Genomic DNA, 18882 nt, shown 5'->3' with positions numbered 1-18882 from the left:
TTGTTATTTACACATGTACATATATTCTAAATAAAATATGTTTAAACCAACACACTCTGGAATGAAAACATTGGGATGAATTTCAAAAAGACCAACTCTTTTTGTTTGTAATACACGCGTTACATGGAGATACAGTATTCATCAATATAATAAAAGACTGTTACCTGAATTTTAGGCAGGTATGAGGAAATTCACTAACATCATGTTCGTGCGAGTCAATGATATAAAAGCTATTTGACATTGGTGATATATAAAGAAACTATTGATAACTGATTTATTGGGAGATCAATATACTTTTTTGTTGAATTTCTTTAAAACCATTCATAAAAACATTACACTTCATGTTCAAAATGCAGACCAAAGTTTCTGTTATCAATGATGCTATCTATCTACAGCTTATGCTTAGTGAGGGTCCATCCGCTCGTAAGGCCACAAAATGCAGCTTTCGCTGTCGATTACGGACCCAGAACATGTCACCAGTCATTACCCTGAAGCGCAAAGTGGAATGCTACACCAATGACGCCAATGAAATGTAACTTTATATACTAAAGTTTAATTATTTCAAAACAACCAATATATCAACATGTTATTATTAAACATTTAATTTCATAAATATAAATTAAGAATAATTATCAAAAGCAAAATTATTAAAGTCTTATGCCTGAAATCTTCATTATATTGACAAATTCAATCATTAATAGTATACTTGATATGCTGTGCGTAAATGTAATTCAAAATGTAACACATTATAACTTCATGTACTACTAAAAAGGGAAATAACAAATTTATAACCTTAGTGTCAAAAATCAGAATATTTATAGCAATTTATAGCTTTCCAATTCATGTACAGCAGAACTGCTTTCCGGTTCTCATTCATTAATACGACATGCTGCATACTGCGAATCACCGAAGGGGAAACCAATATAGAAATGAATGCGGATTTATTTTTAGCTGTAAATCGAAGGGTTTAATTGATCAAATCCGGGCCCATGGACAAAAAAATAGTTTACACAAATAGCTCGAGCCTGTGGGCGCGGATCAATGAGGGATGTTGCACTTTTTTTATTAGCTGTCACAAACCGGCTAAATCAAACCGCGTTTGCAATTTTCATGTAATACTGTTGTTTCATCCCGAGCGACCACTCTTTTCAAAGATTTTCATAACCTCTGATACCGTTTCAAACTTTTATTTATTTTAGTTTGCATGTTATTTTCTTTTTATGGGCACATGTATTTTGATATTTTGAGACCATACGCCGCTTTTTTATAAATTGATACGAACCGGTCACATTGAAAGTCCAATGAAAACCACCGTATGAACTCATCTGTTGATATCCCATGATGAATTCTGCTTAAGTTGAAGCTAGGAGGTGTGGACAGTTGCTCGCAATTACCAGTACCGGTCATGATTGTCCTAATCAAACCGAGCCTGTAGCATTTCTAATTGTGCCGTTCTGGGCATTCTTTTTTAAAATCAAACTATACCATGCTTACTTTTGTTCAGTTGGTTAACCCTAAAGATTAGATTTTTTAGCCAAATGCCGTCTAATATCAGTTTGTTTCCCTGTAACATTTACAGTCTATTTTTGTTTAGTTGGAATCCCGTTCACAATGATACGACGGTGAAAGCGTGATGGCGCCATGGTACGATGATGAAACGCGATGGTCCGATGGTGAAAACACAATGGTACGAACCGAACGTGTAACAACGATTGTATGATGGTGAGACAACGATAGTACGAAGACATTTATCGCCGGTGCTCTTCACAATGTACTTGAATGACATAGAGTTAAAAGCACATTAATAAATACTTCAAATATTGTCCGCTTTCCCTATCGAATGCAGAAACACTAAAATCCAAAACATAATCGTCATTGCATTATTATAATCATTATATAAAATAGTCATTTAGCAGGACATTTTTAAAAATATGGAAGTCTATTCATATTTACCTAAAAGATAAAAATTGCAATAATTTGCTATATTTTTTTGTTGAGAATATTGACATGTTCAAATAATAGTCAACATCTTCTATGCATTGTATTACCAAATAACATTACCATGTCAATTTAGCCTGAAATCATGTAAAACTGGTCAAAACTGTCACATTTAATTATTTAATATGTTCATGTACGAAATGAAACATATGACTTACTAAGTTGCCGTATACTATCCTATGTGTTGTTGTTCTTCAGCGTAAGACCTTGATATCTTTTTTTACATACTGTTTAAGTTTATCTTTTTCATAATTCTCCGTTGTTCTTCATAACTGATATTTTGTATTATTGCTTATTTTCAAGTTATTTTTCAGATTTCTCCGGTCAGTTGTTTTTGTGTATCGTATCCTCTTAGCATATACACATAACGTATCGTACAAATGACCACCTTTTACCACGATCCAGGTTTCCTAGATAGCAGCTACGCTCTGTTGACTCAGAATTTCAATCTTTATTTTGATAATCTTACCAGGTTTCCTCAGAAACTTAGGTACATAGGACTTACTGATATCATTTGTTTGCCGACTTATAATAAGTATTTTTTTCAATTGTAAGTATATGAGGGAAGTTGAATTTACGAGCTTTTACTAAACTTTTACACTTTTGTCATTTCCTTCGAGGTATGACAGCTTAGTTAGTCTACCGCCTCCGTGGTCGAGGGGTTAGAGTCGATGACTTCTAATCCAGTTACCTCTCTGGCGTGGGTTCGATCCCCGGGAGATGCTTTGGTAGTTTAGCGCGGAGGAAGGTAGTCTAGTACTGGTGTAACTCTCCAGGAACGATGGTTAGGAAACTACTCGCCTATATGACTGAAATACTGTTGGGAAAAGGCGTAAAATGAAACAAACAAACAAACAAACAAGCTTAGTTAGTAAAAATACTGTTAAATACAGCAGATATTTGTTAAGTATTTCTCTAATTCAATTGAATGTTATCCGCTCTTTAAATAAACTAACTAACAGGTTATTTCCTATCTAGAATAAGTACTTTTGTACATTATTCCAGATGTTTTGTAAATCATTTAATTTTGCAAAATTATACTAATCGTATGCACTGGCCATGAGAGAAGGTCCAGATATCAAATTCTGAAGAACTTGCTTTCACTGATGCCCAACTGGTAAGGAAAGTAATTCCAATACAAAAATGACTTACAAAACTTGTAATGTGACATGAGAGTAGTGCAACATTGTGCATCTATAATGTATCTCATCAACAACTAATCATGGTAAGAAATATAAAATTCCATATGTAAATAAGCAAAAGCAATAACTTTCATCGACTTTATTTTTCAAAATGTCCGTTACATGTTTCGCGTGAATGGTTTATCATGAATTGACAAGAAAAGCATTGATGCAAAGCACAAAAGGACGTCCTAGCAAGAAATGTAGCAATTTACGATGATCGAGTATAAATCTGATGACCAGATTTCATTTGATTTTACCAGAATTATATATCATAGATGAGTGGGCGAACAAAAGACATTGCTCATCAGGAACTGCGGTAGCTAGAAATGTATTTTTTTGTAACTCAAAATAAACAAAATATAAAATCTGTTTTTTAATCATCATAATTGTAACAAATTTACAAACAATATATAAAATTGTTAAAAAGAAACTAATATAGTAATAATACATGCCTTTACTTTATGCCAAATTAAAATAAAGATATTTATACCTGGGACTTAAGATAAAGTAGTTATATTTCAAGTCCCAGATAAAAACTGAAAGTAGGACACACAATGAAATGAAACATTTGGGATGAAATTCAAAAATACCAATTTCAAGATTTTATTTGTTATAAGCGATAACAAAAATAATGGTGCATAATATATAAATATATATTATATAAAAATCATGATTGTATTAATTTGCATGACATGCTGATTTTTTTGAAACATTATTGATTTATTTAATAGAAGTCTGTTACCTGAATTTTAGACTGGTATGAGAAAATTCACTTATTTGAGTCAAAGATATAAAACCTACTTGACATTAATGGTAAATAAAGAGTTATTTTTAATTGATTTAGTTGGAGATAAATCCACGATTTTGTTGAATTGCTACAAAATCCGCATCTGACCCTCCAGTGTGTTTACATTCCTGTCAATGAACCCATAACACCGCATGTTAAAACTGCAGACGAAAGTTTCTGTTATTAAAATGTTACAGTATTCGGCAAATCAACATTCCACTCAAACCACCATAAAACCGATCGCATTTAAACAAAATAGAAACTACTACTTACAGCAAAATTTGGGATATCAGGATCGATTTGAATATTAACTGTGAAAAAAATGTCAGAAGTACAACCAGGGCCGTCTCTTTATGTCAATATGGAAAGAACCTACAGAAAAGACGATTTAAAAAATGATACTACTATAATATAACAATTCGTAAGAATGGCCTACTTATTTGTTAACGATAAATTTATAAAGAGTGCAATTTATTGTTGAATATGTTTTCATTTTATTTCCTGCAAAATTCTCCAATTCGTTATTTATTACCATAGCGCAACACGAATGACCGTTTCGTTCCAGACTCGCAAAACAAAAGCTACTTTAAAAATAGCTTTTCGGATTTACAAAATATAGGTAATCTTTTTATAGCTTTCGAAATCATGTACAGCAATAAATTACATACATAACCCACTGTGTACTACAAAAAAATTATAAATTTCCTGTAGAAGATACAAATGTAAGAAAAACATAACCGATCATAAGTTTATTTTTTTGTGTTTTTCTTTTATACTGCCTTCCCAGTGACTGAGGCATGAAAGTAGTAAACACAAATAGCTTTGCCCCTTGTCAGTCAAGTGTAAAGAGTGTATTCTCTTTTTTGAACTAAACTATTTATGTCGAGGGCGGAAGCCACGGCCGTAAGGCCGAGATAAGTTGTCGGATGATCTAAATTGTAATGAAATAACCTCCTTGAAGTCATTATCAGGGTAGATAAACAATCTCTGAGCAAGGACGTCATACTTGATCTCGGTTGGTAAACTTTTGAAGACCTCTGTACATTCACTGATTATTTGTCTGACGGTGGTACTTGTATGTTTTCCGTCGTCATTTATTGGTAATTTTGACTCATTAACGTTGATGGTATTTGGGGAATTGGACCCAAGATATATCCGATGCCCAAATTGAGATACTACTCCAACGCCAAGTGTTACTAACTCACTGTCGTTTAACATTGCAACTGTCTTTAGGATATATAGGCAGTTTCGAGCCGGTATCACATAATCCACAATTGACTTCCCCTTACGGGCTGTCTGAAGTTCATCGTTGAGCCACGTTTTAAGGATTGGTTTACCATAGTTTATAATACGTGTGACCTGATATTCTTCAGCAATTGGTATTATGTCCAGAACATTGTCTCCTGTAATGATTGAAATAAATGTAGATAAAATTGAATATTTGTAAATCAATATACAAATCAAACAGACAAACAAAAAAAAACATTTTGAGGTTATAATCCCCTTACTGATAATGACTTTATACTAACTGTTGACAATTGTTGTCGTTCCTGGGTGAATGCACATTAGAAACTCTAAAAAGCCGTCATATTTCTTTCCTTTCAGGTCAACATTCCTCGTTTGTTTTTCCTTGAAATCTCCACGGAACATCGCTTCAAACACCGGCGACGCCAAAATTAAGAAATTTTGTGACACAAAGAGTACTTGTCCATCGTCAAATGTTAACGTGACTTCATCTTCACATTTTCCACTTTCTGTGAAAGGTTTAGATATTGTCTCAATGTCAACATTCTCGGGTACTATAGCAGGCGACACCGAACTAGTCATATTCTTTATGCTTAAATTAAAAGTACACAGAAACGACCATGTTAATATTCACAAAAGATATACGATAAACGTTAAGATACTACATGTATAATTGACTTTAAAACAGGTTAACAAGCGATACATGTCGATGCATGTGCCGTGAATCATAATTGCTGTCTATCAATACATTCCATTTCAGAATGCGTAAAATCTTGAGTTTTTATAAACAATATCCCCTTATAAGTCACACTGTTCGATATTTTATCAATTATATTTACTTTGGTAGCTTATAGTCGGTTGTATAGCTGACAGTATAAACCACACGCTTTGTATGTCAATCAATAATCATTCATTATGCAGAGAATATTTGAATGTAGTATTAAGCTTGATAAGTAGTAGCAATAGTCGTGATATTGTATTGTGTATACATGGTATTAAAGAAGTAAAATGTAATAGTCCAATAGAACACAGAATATAAATATTCAAATAACTCTTTACTCAGCTCTTCATTTTTAAAGCAGCACGCCTCCAGAGTCATGCTAATTTTCATGAAAATTTGAAAATGTGTTTAACAGTATAATATTATGAAGTTACCAAAATAATGTAATTTACACATTATCAATGGCACTTCCAACACACGTAAATTACAATAAAGAGAAAAATATGCAAAAAAATATCCCTTACTGCGTAAGTTACGCAGTTTAAATATAGTTATGAATACTGAAAAATCGGTCAATAATTGCTCATAATATGTAAATTATTACTAGAATTTTTAATCTTTATACTTTTTCTAAAATCTTATTACAATGAAACTGAATGAAACTGCGCTAAACTCTAGATACCGTACTATACGACAAAAAACCAATACCATACCATGTCACAAAATTTCCGACTTGTCACACATTATCTCAGGTTTGGATTTATCGAAATATTTTTGCTCATTTGGAGGAGTACAGCTTTAACTGCCATTAGATAAGTGTCAGTGCTTATTCGTGTACGTTGAGGTAACAGTCTTCAATCAGTTTCATCATAGGTCCAATCGCCTAATGAAAATAAAAATAAAACAACAACGCATTTGTCATTTTTCATTTATAAAGACACCTCAGTTTTTAAGTAGAACCCTTAATTGATAGCGCTTTTTTCTTCCTGTTCTGTTGTTAAGTTGAAAACTTCACTATTCCATCCCTTTGGTTTGCCAACACAATGATATCGGTCCATATCTGAATTTGTTTCGCTTTTTGTAAGATTTTTATGTCTGTGTGTTCCAATTTTGTTGCGGGGCATTTAAAAATACTTGTCAGTTGTTTGGCTGTTTTCGTTACCATTTTCAGAAACACAGATTAAAGATACACTATGCTCATTGTTAAGTAAAAAATTTTAATTCACAAAATTTATTGAAATCCATGAAATTCTTACTGAATATGTCTAATTTGAAGAAAAGAATAAATAAACTTGGTATTGGAAACTGTGTTTTCTGTTAATTTACAGGTCAAGCAAATCTGGTTGTTTCTTTAAAAATGTCAGTTTTTTAAGCCAATTTCATATTGTGACCACCTATATTGTGTAAAATTTAAAGCTTTACATATCTTCTTTGTATGAAGTCAAAACATGTTTATTTTATATTTACAAAGAGACTATGTAGCAATTATCAATATTTTTGAGCATTGTATTTATAAAGATATGTTTTGATTCTTATTGGAATATATTTAAGCGTATTAATTAAAGACAGCCCTTTACACGAGACTCTCTTTCCCTCAATAATCATGCCAAATTACTGCGTGTCATCAATCTATGTTAAAATTAACTAACATCTAAGTATATGAAAGGAAAGGTAAAAAAGAGAAAACAACAAGTCACAATAACTTTGTACTTTTGGCTTTTGTTATTTTATTGAATTGTAAAGAATCAATATAGAAGACACATGTGTCTAATACTTTAAGACAACGATGTTTTTTATATTTCATTTAAATTAGGGAGTAATGTATTATGTTGTTATTTAAACTTTATTCGCACGGAAAATGTGAATAAAGTTTTATTTACACTTGTAATTAAAAAGAAGACAGAATTTAATTTCTATTTAGAAATGGTAGTGCACGACCGTGCATATATTCTGTCACTTGTGCTTGCCAGAGGCTCGGAACTCGTTCAATAAATTTAGTATTGCACCTACATTAATTCAATACCCTTTATTCATTTACATTTTTTATCATTATTATTTATGTATAACTTTTTTATAATGCTTACCTTGATGAGACTTAGATATAATAAAAAGTGTATGTAGTTAGCAATTAATTTATCACTAGTAAAAGATTTGTGAAAATGCCAATTGATAGATCCTTACTCTGACATTTAATTTGCATAACTATAATAAGCCATAAACATGGACGCGTGCTCTTTTGTTTACAAACATGTTGTGATGAAATTCTTAGTGTAGTCACTAAACTGTTAATTAGAATTAGAAAGGTAAGGGATCTATGTTTTATGAATTGTTTCTGATGCAATGATTGTACTTATTCCCACAGCGTCGAAAGACAAATTTAAATTATTATATATACAGTAATAGTAGTACATGTACAATTGATACTTCATAGTTAATCCATCTCAAAATGCTATACAGTGAACTTGTAGATGATGTTATACAGGAAACAGGGGGATGTGGGGTATATCAGTATTTATCAACTAGTATTTGTCATTGGGAAAATGTAGTTGTAGTTTAGAACTACCATTTAAAGGCATTTTGTGGTCAGGACCCTCGGACAATTTTGGCGTCTAAAACCTTAATATAATGTAAAACTTTATTAGGGTCTTAAAAATATGAGGTATGCGTAAAAAATATGGGATCAAACATATACCAAGGTTACGTACATGAAAAGCATTCTGACAATTTTTTATGGTTACAAAAACGACAATTTTAGTGTCTCGTATTGTCCCACTTCTTCTGTCTCGCCTCGAAATTCGAAAAAGCGAAAACACGAAGAGACATCAACGTCAACATTGTCGTCCATTCCTTTTCACGCATTATTGCATTTTTGAGGCAAAGAAGCGAGAACTCGACAAGAAGTAAATCAGCCACCATAGAGACCTCTCAATACCGAAGTGCAAGTCCTTTTACTCGACCTTTGCTCCTAATTTATAAATTAACTTCCATCCTCAATAATTGTTTAATGAATACAAACAATATCTAAAAGAAGAAAATACATGGTTTGAAACTGTGGAATATGTACCGAACATGGCTACCAGAGGTATTTACTTCTGAATGAAAAAGTACAATCACACAGTGTGACATTTCTTTGCAATAGCTTCATTTTCCTTTGAATTCTTTTAATCAGATATACGTTATTTCTTTCATATAGAAATTATATTATTGTGTTTAAAAAAAATTATGTTTGCTTATTCTCAATATTTCTTTCAGTGGAGTTTAGTTAGCGAATTACAATGGTTACCGACTATAAGTTTTTTTAACCGATTTTGTTTTAAAACTTTCGAAAGAAGGCGGATGCAGCTTTGCGATTTTTACGATGTTACCCGATACCAGTCTGAATTTATATATTGACTAGTATTCATAATTCTTAATATAATATGATTTATATTGGCAAGCACCTGTTTATAATTAAATTATATTTATGCACTGCGTATCCAGCTTGTTTGATTTTATTTTGTCTTTAAGAAAGCTGTATAAACCGGGAGGCGCCTAGACTGCGAAGGCCTTCACTGCACTGTTTTCGCAAATATTAACTATATAATTAACTGTATAATTATACACTTGCACTTAATACAACAGTTGTCGGGTAAAATAACAAGATAAAAATTTATACAAAAAATGTATCCATGGGAATTTATTGATAATAAAGTTTACGATACGAAACTTTCATTACGTTGTATTAGAAATACTCATTTTAAACTGTAACATGACGGGTACCTTTAAGTCAATGTCGTTTTGTGCCAGTATTCAAACATCATGTATCTCATTTACATATAGAAAGAGCTGACGCGCCTGTAATGGTTTTTCTGAATGCCTTCGACATTATTAATTTTATCCCATTTAAACGATATCTTAACTTGAAATAAGCGAATGACCAACAAAGATTGGAGCATAAAAATAGTATACATGTATAAGATATTAAGGCATCAGAGCCTCTACCAAATCTTTCTAAAATATAATTAAAAAAACATACGTTTGACATCGCTTTACTATATAAAAGGCGGCTATTAAAAATTTTGAAGCCATATTACACTATCAAAATCATGTCAAAAGAAAAATTACAAAAAAAACATTAAAATACATACACATAAATTTCTTCAAAACAAACTTGTTTCCTAGTTTCTAAAAGTAAACAAACAGACAGATTGAAAAATTCAGATGTTTTATTACAATCCAATACAACACCAATGCGTTTTGTTCCATGTGAAATAGTTCCCCTTTAGGTTTACCTTTGCTATCTATAGATGAAACGTGTTAACGCATGATTTAAATTTAGCCTGGTTCTTTAATATTTAAATCTCAGTACACTACAGACAGTTGCACAGTCCACTATTTTCATACGGAGATAAGAACACATTGTCCTTCCATTTGAGGAAAATGTAAATACAAAATGTTTTGCAACAATGCACGCAATTCTAAACTGGCCCTGAAGTATAAAGCTGATGAATGTTTAACAAATGTATTTTTTTATAATTATTGACGACTCTCATACTTAGTCAAGTTAGTCGTGTCATGGACTTTTCCAGTGTTTACAGTTTTATGTAAATTGGCTAGTTTGTTATCTGCTTGCTACACCGAGATAATACATAGTCACTGGTTGACCTGGTTTGCACAAAAGAACATGTGGTTATGTTTGTAATACTGTTTGTGACCAGTTGACCTAGCAATGAATGGAAAAGGTGTGGCTAAATGTTCCGCTACGAAAAACCGGAAAGGTCCATTCCACGGTAAGTAGTGCGTCTTATTCAGAATCTTAAAATACTCGGCTGTTTAATTACTGTGCCATACTAGCTCACTTGGAGATGAATATCATTACTTATGTAATTGTCAATTCTTAAATACTGATAGAAGAAAATATATTACTAGAGAGTTTAGTACTTATGTCAATTCAGTCAACTTTTCTATGTTAGTGAATAGCACAGCTAGAAGTAAATTGTTTGAACTTGCAGTATTCTGTAAACAATATCATATCAGCTTTTACGTAACTGATAGCTAAACTTATTTTCATAATGTAACATTTCCGTTTTGATTTATATATATGCTATCTAGTACATTAGTTTATTTTGTGGAACTCTTTTATGATATTTCACATTTTATGTACATTACTGTATATGTGACTGACACCTGTAAAATCCCCAGCATTTTCAATAAACTGTTCAAGCTGTTCACGCCTTTTGTGAACACGCTTGACGATTGAGTTTTTTCAAGATATCTGTCCGAATTACCTGTTGTATAATATATTTAAGTAGGTAAGCTAAAACTATGGCAGTATGTTATATAAATGTGCAGAGCAGATGATTTTACCAAATATATGCAGCGACATTTTCCCGTTTTAACATGATTTTATTTATTTTTTCAACTGATGTTTTGTACACTTGTACTTATATATACATGATGTAAACAGTGTGCCGTTTGTGTAAAAAGCCTTTAGGTTGTGACAGCAAATGACACAGATAACAAAATATGTACTTTTTTACTGTAAACATATCATATTTTGGGTATGTGATAAGTAAAACATAATATTCGTGTAGCTTCATTTACTAAATTTATTGAACTTGTTGAAAAAATATATTATGCTCTCCAAAGGCTCGAATAATATTATTCTATTCAAATCGTTCAATAAATTCAGTATTGAACTTATATTCATTCAATGTACTAAATTTATTTACATTTTTATAATTATTTTTATGTATTATGTTTTAACCATGATTACCTTGACGAGACATTTCATAGCATGGTGAAAAATTTCAAGTTTCAAGTTTATAAGCATCATCAGCAAATCAATTGCATTTGGCCATTTACATAGAAAAAACACATTGAGTATGGCAAAGACTTACAATACAAAATAGTAGTAACAATACAAATACAAACTAACAAAGACTTCCATGAAACATGGTGAAAAATGCCAATTGATAGATCCCTTCTCGGACATTAAATTTGAATAACAATGGCTTTAACCACAAACATGGGCACGTGCACCTTTGTGTACAAACATGTTGTGATGTAATCTTAATGTATCCAATACACTGATAATTAGAATTAGACAGGCCAGGCATCTATGCATTATAAATTGTTTCTGGTGAAACGATTCTTCTTATTCACATATCCTCAAAAGACTTTCTGCAAATTTAAATTATCATATACATGTACAAACATAGTAGTACAATTTATACTTCATATTTAATCCCTCTAAAAATGCCATACATTGAACTTCTATAAGATGTTATACAGGATACAGGGGATGTGGGGTATATCAGTATCTGTCAACTGGTATTTTCCATTGGGCAAAGAAAATTGTAGTATGGAACTACCATTTAATGATATTTTACGGTCAGCTGCCTCGAAATGACACGAGAGTTCACTTAAATGATATGCAAGAACTGTGTTATGGGGGTCTTAACAATATAAGGTATAATATATTTATGGTCAACATAGTAAGAGAGGTACGTAATGAAAAATTAATCTTTTACAATTGTTATGGTTTACGATCCCAATATATCTTTTTCAACATACGGGATATATGATAGAAAGTATCAAGAATAATAACGTTTCCGTATTTGCTCAAATCTAGCGATATTGAGTATGTTTTAAAGATTTATTTTGATACTACAAAAGTTTGTTTTAGTTTACTTTAATCCAACATGTCCGAAGTATTTATCAAGCCCAATGCTACAAAAGTAAAGGGGATGCAATTTATACATGGCGCGCTCCCCAACTTTATAGTTTTACCCCTGGTTGATGTGCAGTATAACTCATATATCGATCACCATTCGTAGTCTATTATTCCGCTTGTGACAGGCCACCTGGTTGAGGACTAACTTCCAATAGCACTCTTATTCATACGTCTAGAATCCGGCACCTCTCAACCCCGAAGCGCAAGTCCTTCCAATGGACCTTTGCTCCCAATTTATAAATAAACTTCTATCCTCAGTTATTGTGAATTTTGAAATATTTATGAATAAATATAATAACTTTAAGAAAGAAATACATGATTTGAAATATTTGCTCTCAATTCATAAATGAATTTTTATCCCCAATTATTGTGAATATTGAAATATTTATGAATAAATATAATATTTAAAAATTGAAAAACATGTTTTGAAACTGTAAAGTATGTTATGGGAGTTTTTTTTTCCTGAACACACAGCGTGTGGTATTTCCTTGCAATAGCTTCATTCGCCTTTGATAAGTCTTAATCAGATACACGTTACCTATATAATTTAGGAATTATATAATTATGTTTAAATAAAATCATGTTTGCTTATCCTCAATATTCTTCAGTTGAATTTAGTTGGCTAGTTACAATGAATACCGACTATAATTTTTAACGATTTTAATTATATATATCGCCGACAATAATAGATGTACAAAAATCTATCAAAAGAAGGCAAAAGTGGCTTAGCGATTCTTACGATGTTACCCGATATCAGCCGAAAACCTTATACATTGGTTTAAACAGCATAAGCATCCCCTTTTAAGAATATTTGCGCCACCGATACATGCACGTTGAAGTATTTATGAGCTCTATATAAAGTATGATTTGAATACAAATGCTAGTTTTTTAGAAACATTGACAGTCTGAATAGATTCAATTATATAGGTATATCATGCAATGTAAATCATACAGTTAGAAGGTTTGTTTTCCTCAAAAATAACAACAAAAAAGAAATGTAATAGTGATCACACCCTTCCTTGATGGATAGAATTTAAAACACAGATGAGCTTCATTGAAATTTTGTGAAATTTAAGAAAACCATTCTAAACCATAGTCACGTGTTTGCTCTCGTTTGAACTGAAAAAGACGATGTAAATGGTCTGATCTACGTTTCTTGATAGACCTGGATTGTACGTCTTAGATAGCCTGATGTAATTCTGGGGTCATAGGGATGGGGATTAGGAGCGGGAGCGGAAACGGTGGTGTGAGCGAGAACGGTAGCGTGCGCAAGGGCGGGATCGTGAAAGTGACATGAGCGCAAGCGTAAACGGTAGCGGTAGCGGAAGCGAGGTGAGAATAAGGTGCGGGAAATTAAGAATGATGATAAAGTTGCCATTTCAGTCATTATCAAGGTAAAGTGCTAATATCCGAGCAAAGACGTCATATATTACATCGGCTGGAAGACTTTTGAAGACATCTATACATTCACTGATAATTTCTTCGACGGCGGTAAACTTTCTGTTGTCAGATTTTTTTAATTCAAATTCTTTGGTTTTGATGATATATTGGGAATATGAGACAAAATATGTCCAATGCTCAATTGTAAATTTGAAGATCGTTCAGCACGACATAATTGTTGTGTAAACATGTTATGTGGTACTTTAGTTTACTTAGTTTCTTCTATTTGGCCATTTTCAACTTGTGTGGTTCCAGTATTCCTACTTGAATACTGTCGAATCACCCTTAGGATATGTTGCCTGCTTTTTAAATTTGTCTTTTGACGTCTTATCTGTCATATGCAGGCTTCATAACCTCAGACCCCCTTTCAAAATTCCATTTTATTTAGTTCCGCCCATTGTTTTCTCGTTTAGGGCAAACACATTCTTTCACTTTGGGACCATACGCCGCTTTTCATGGAGTGACACTACTGTGCCACGTTGAAGGTTCCATGATAACCGCCGTATGAACACATCAGCGGATGTTTCTAAATTCAAAATTTCTCCATTTTCATGTTAAATGTTGAATCCTGCTTAAGCCGGTGCTAGGGGACGTTGACGGTAACTTGCACTTTCCAGTACCGTCCATGAACAGGCTCAATCAACCGAGCCTGCAACATTTTCAATTGTGTTGTGTTGAACTTTCCTTTCCTTAGGGATTCTGTTTTTCTGATGTTTACTGCCTGTTTTTGTTTTTTGTAGAATTCAATCCGTATTAAAGTCATTTTTTAGTTGAATATGATAGTCAGAGATATTTAGCATGCATTTGCTGGAATATACTTTATCTTCCTTTGGATGTCAAATATACAAGTATTGTTAAAGATTATTTGTCTGTTTTTGTTTTACGTCGAAAACCACTTGGTAGAACTACTCTCAATTCGTGTTACGTGCAAGGTTATTATAGATAAAGGCAGACACCGATTGCTTCAGTAAATAGTGAGTTTATGAATGTTTCTGGTCAAAAGTGCATGCAGATGTTAATATTTCTGGTGTAAAACATTATTAACATGAGACTGAAAACAAATAACCCCGAATTATTTTTTTTCAATTTACAAACATTCATTTTTATCAAAGCACAAACAGTCCGAATTTATTGTAAGAAAGTTATACAAATACATGTTTATATCTTCAAAGATAATGTAATGATTATATTAGAACATTTTGCCCTAAAACATGGAAACGTAATTAAACAGATATAGATTATTGATATTTGATGGAAATGAATGCTGTCTTCTGTGTAGCAAAATATCACCTATTAAAAGCATTTTGTCATATAAAGTTACGGTATTTTCCCGGATCACTTATTTCAGGTGGTTATTTGACGTCATTGTCTTTATCCAGTGCAAGTCTTTTGCTTAATATTGTACATCTAAGTTCAGCAGGAAGGGTCTGGAATACTGTTTTACATTCATCAATTATTTCACGAACAGTTAGCTGTTTTCCGTTTAATTCCCGTGTATATGAGAGAGAGAGTGGGCATCGAGAGTGTCAGGTTTATACAAACCATAATATATTCTATGTGGCAGTTTGGCGATTATGTCCACAGCGTTGTCTATAAGTGATTTGTAATTCAGTGCCAAAGACGTCGTTAGAATACTTAAACATTGTCGTGTTGGCACTACGTGATATATACAACTACTTTTATGATCGTTTTTAGCAGATAAATAATTTTTTTCAAGCCAGTTTTTCATAATCGATTTGCAACTTTGGATGATGGAGTCAACTTGATATTCCTCCGCTATAGGTACAATGCGCAGTACATTGGCTTCTGAAAACACATAAAGAAATGCAATTAGACAGGACCGACATGATACTGAAATTCATACGGTTTGTTAAAGATCGAAAACTACCTTCAAATAAACCGATCTTGTTTTACCATGTAATTGTAAATACACATTTACTCTAAATACACAAAACAAAAACTATAATTCACTCCTTTTCTTTTTTTTCTTTTTGCTTTTTTTGCTGCCTAGATATTATATAATAAGGGTAAGTGAAACTGAATCAAATGCGCAAGAATATAGAAAAGTAGGAATTAAGAAAAGAATAATATGTAATCCTGTATTCAAAGACTTTTTAAATTAATTTGATAAGAGAAAAAACCCTTAAAACACACCGCTTGACTTTGAACGTTAAACTGCGCAATTACTAACTTAAAACGCGCGAAATCTTTTCTAGGAATACAGTATTTCAGACACACGAATAGGGGTTCCCTGTTCCGCAACATATCCTACCGAAACAATTAATCCAGGGACTATATACTATTATATATAGCTTTTTAATCATGGAAACAAAGGCATTTACACAAGTCGATAGACTGAACGCTTACTTATTAATGTATTAATATATTTGCTATGTAAAACGCGTATTGTAAAAATGAAAAAAGAATATTTTTAAAGCTATGTAGAGATATTGAAAAGTATGCATTTGTTATACAAACGCCATCAACTTGACTTGATATAAAGCGAATACTATGCTAGTGTCTGATTTAACATAATTTATCAGACAAATGGTACACCCTCGGCCTTGACACTTATTTTGGTATTGTAATTATAACGTTTTCAATTTAATTTATGTTTCTTCTTTTAAATTTCAATTGAAACAAAAACCTGTTAAGAACCTCCCGAGTTCATGCCCGGTGCATATTACGGGTCATGGTCATATCTATAAGATATCGTTCTACATGTTTTAAGTCAATTGATCAATTAAGGGAGACTTTATATGTAAAAATCTATTCGATTCAAAGTTTAAGATTTTTAAAACTAGTGACAGGTAAAATCTTCTTCTTTTTCTTTTTATTTCAATGTGTAATGATAAGTTGTCTGATAAAGCTATGGATGACTGATAACGTTAAATATATCAGACATACGCCTGTTCAACAGAAATCAATGTAATGACATGATAAAAGTACTTGTGATGCTTTTGTATTGATTCCATTACCCTATTCAAACTCAAATCTCACTATTTATTTATTAGAGACAAAATCCATATTTATTAATAAATCCGCCTCCTCTTTCCTGATAAACGAAATGACTTTGTTAAGCTAATGAAAGGCATAGATAAACTTTAACAACGATAATATGTACACGCAGTTAAGGATAAACATAACATTAAAATATTTATGTTATTAATAAAACATGATTCTTTACCAGTAACTGGCTTTAATGTCCCTGGACGAATACACATCAAAAATTCATGAAAGTCTGTATAGCTCTTCTCTTTCAACAAGACTGCTGATTGCTGCTTTTCTTTGAAATCATTTTTAAACATGGCCTCAAAAACTGGTGAAGACAGTATTAGTAGGTTTTGTGACACATACAGTTCTTGTTGATCATCGAAAACTAAACGTAATTCATCCAAACACTTTCCATTTAAAATCAAATTAGTTGTTTCCTGCAACTGTTTAGAGTTATCTACCTTTAAATATGACAAAAAAGCAAAGAACTCACAACTCAGGGAAAGACTCTCTTCTTTTATTGAATTGTTCAATTATGATTCTCTTAAAGCAAATTAATTAATCAATAATTTACATTTCTAATATATGCCTTTGTAAAAACATACAAATATTTCCAATTAGAGGCCTTATACCTTAAACATTGTTGTTTTTTGTTTTTTTTATGTTTTTGCGGGATTATTTATTACAGCACAGTAGTTTAAGCTAGTACTATGGTCCGTTAGGGATGTTGCACTTTTCTATTAGCTGTCACAAACCGGCTAAATCAAACCGCGTCTGCAATTTTCATGTAATACCGTTGTTTCATTGCACCCTAGCGACAACTCTTTTTCAAGATATTCATAACCTCTGATCTCGTTTCAAAATTTTATTTAATTTTAGTTCCGCACATTACTTTCTTTTTAAGGGCACATGCATTTTAAAATTTTGAGACCATACACCGCTTTTCATGAATTGATACGAACCTGTCGCATGAAAGTTCAATGAAAACCACCGTATGAACTCATCTGTGGATACCAAATGTTGAATTCTGCTTAAGTTGGTGGATTGACAGAAGTATAAATCAACACGGTCACGAAGTCATTGAGTTTTTAATTCAATCTAAGTGTTGTGTTCTAAATGGCAGATATGACCCAGAGCAAGACACATTTACGTCAGTTTCAAGAAAGGGGAAATCGGTCGTGGATTTTATATTCATGCCTCATGACGTATTTAAGTACTGTAAAAATTTCAAAGTAATACCTACACAGTCGATAATTTACACTCATTACCTAAATGGTTTATTTGCAAATAGATCCCGTATACCAGATCACAGTGTTCTAGTTTTTGAACTTGAAACGGACTATAATTACAGTTGCGATCAAACAAGTATAACAGTCAGGTTTAACTTAAGGCATTTACCGAAAGATTTTATGAATAGTGAAACAAGCAGACTGGCAATGACAAACGTAATTACACAAATTGAACGATCAAGAGAATTACACAAATGAACGTAGACTCAATTTATGAACAATTATGTGAAGCAATTAAGCATGAAATGAATCAAAGAATCCCAAAATATTGATCCTCTCGCGGTACATTCCGGCGTCACAAAGTAATGAAAACAATACTGGGATGATAATTTAAATACTCTTTGGAATACAACGCGAGTAAATGAGCATACATATTTAAAATGCCGTGATAATAAGCAACACAGATTACGTTTGAGAATGGAATATGTTTCGTCTAGAAATATTTTCGACAGGGAGCTCTAACGATGTGAACGTATATACAGACAATCAAAACCATTTGAATTGAACAT

At 32.2% G+C, this 18882-nt stretch overlaps 1 protein-coding gene across 2 annotated transcripts; it reads right to left on the bottom strand.

Moving 5' to 3' along the window:
- Window positions 1-3129: 3129 nt before the first annotated feature.
- On the bottom strand, window positions 3130-6066 carry LOC132759633 (uncharacterized). Of its 2 annotated transcripts, XM_060751442.1 has the most exons (3): window positions 5499-6066; window positions 4921-5372; window positions 3130-4341 (listed from the first exon to the last, which is right to left on the bottom strand). In XM_060751442.1, exons 1-3 carry the CDS (start codon window positions 5794-5796, stop codon window positions 4321-4323), a joined length of 771 nt encoding a protein of 256 aa, XP_060607425.1. In that variant the 5' UTR covers window positions 5797-6066; the 3' UTR covers window positions 3130-4320. The 2 variants fall into 2 exon arrangements, with proteins under 2 accessions (XP_060607425.1, XP_060607424.1); XM_060751441.1 differs by having other exon boundaries at window positions 3130-5372.
- Between the last annotated feature and the right edge of the window lie 12816 nt (window positions 6067-18882).

This window comes from Ruditapes philippinarum, unplaced genomic scaffold (assembly GCF_026571515.1).
Source record: "Ruditapes philippinarum isolate M1 unplaced genomic scaffold, ASM2657151v2 ctg4141_1_1_1_1, whole genome shotgun sequence".
In the NCBI taxonomy this organism is placed as follows: domain Eukaryota; kingdom Metazoa; phylum Mollusca; class Bivalvia; order Venerida; family Veneridae; genus Ruditapes; species Ruditapes philippinarum.
Note: the sequence above shows the minus strand (reverse complement) of the source record. Positions and strands in the feature narration are given on the sequence as shown.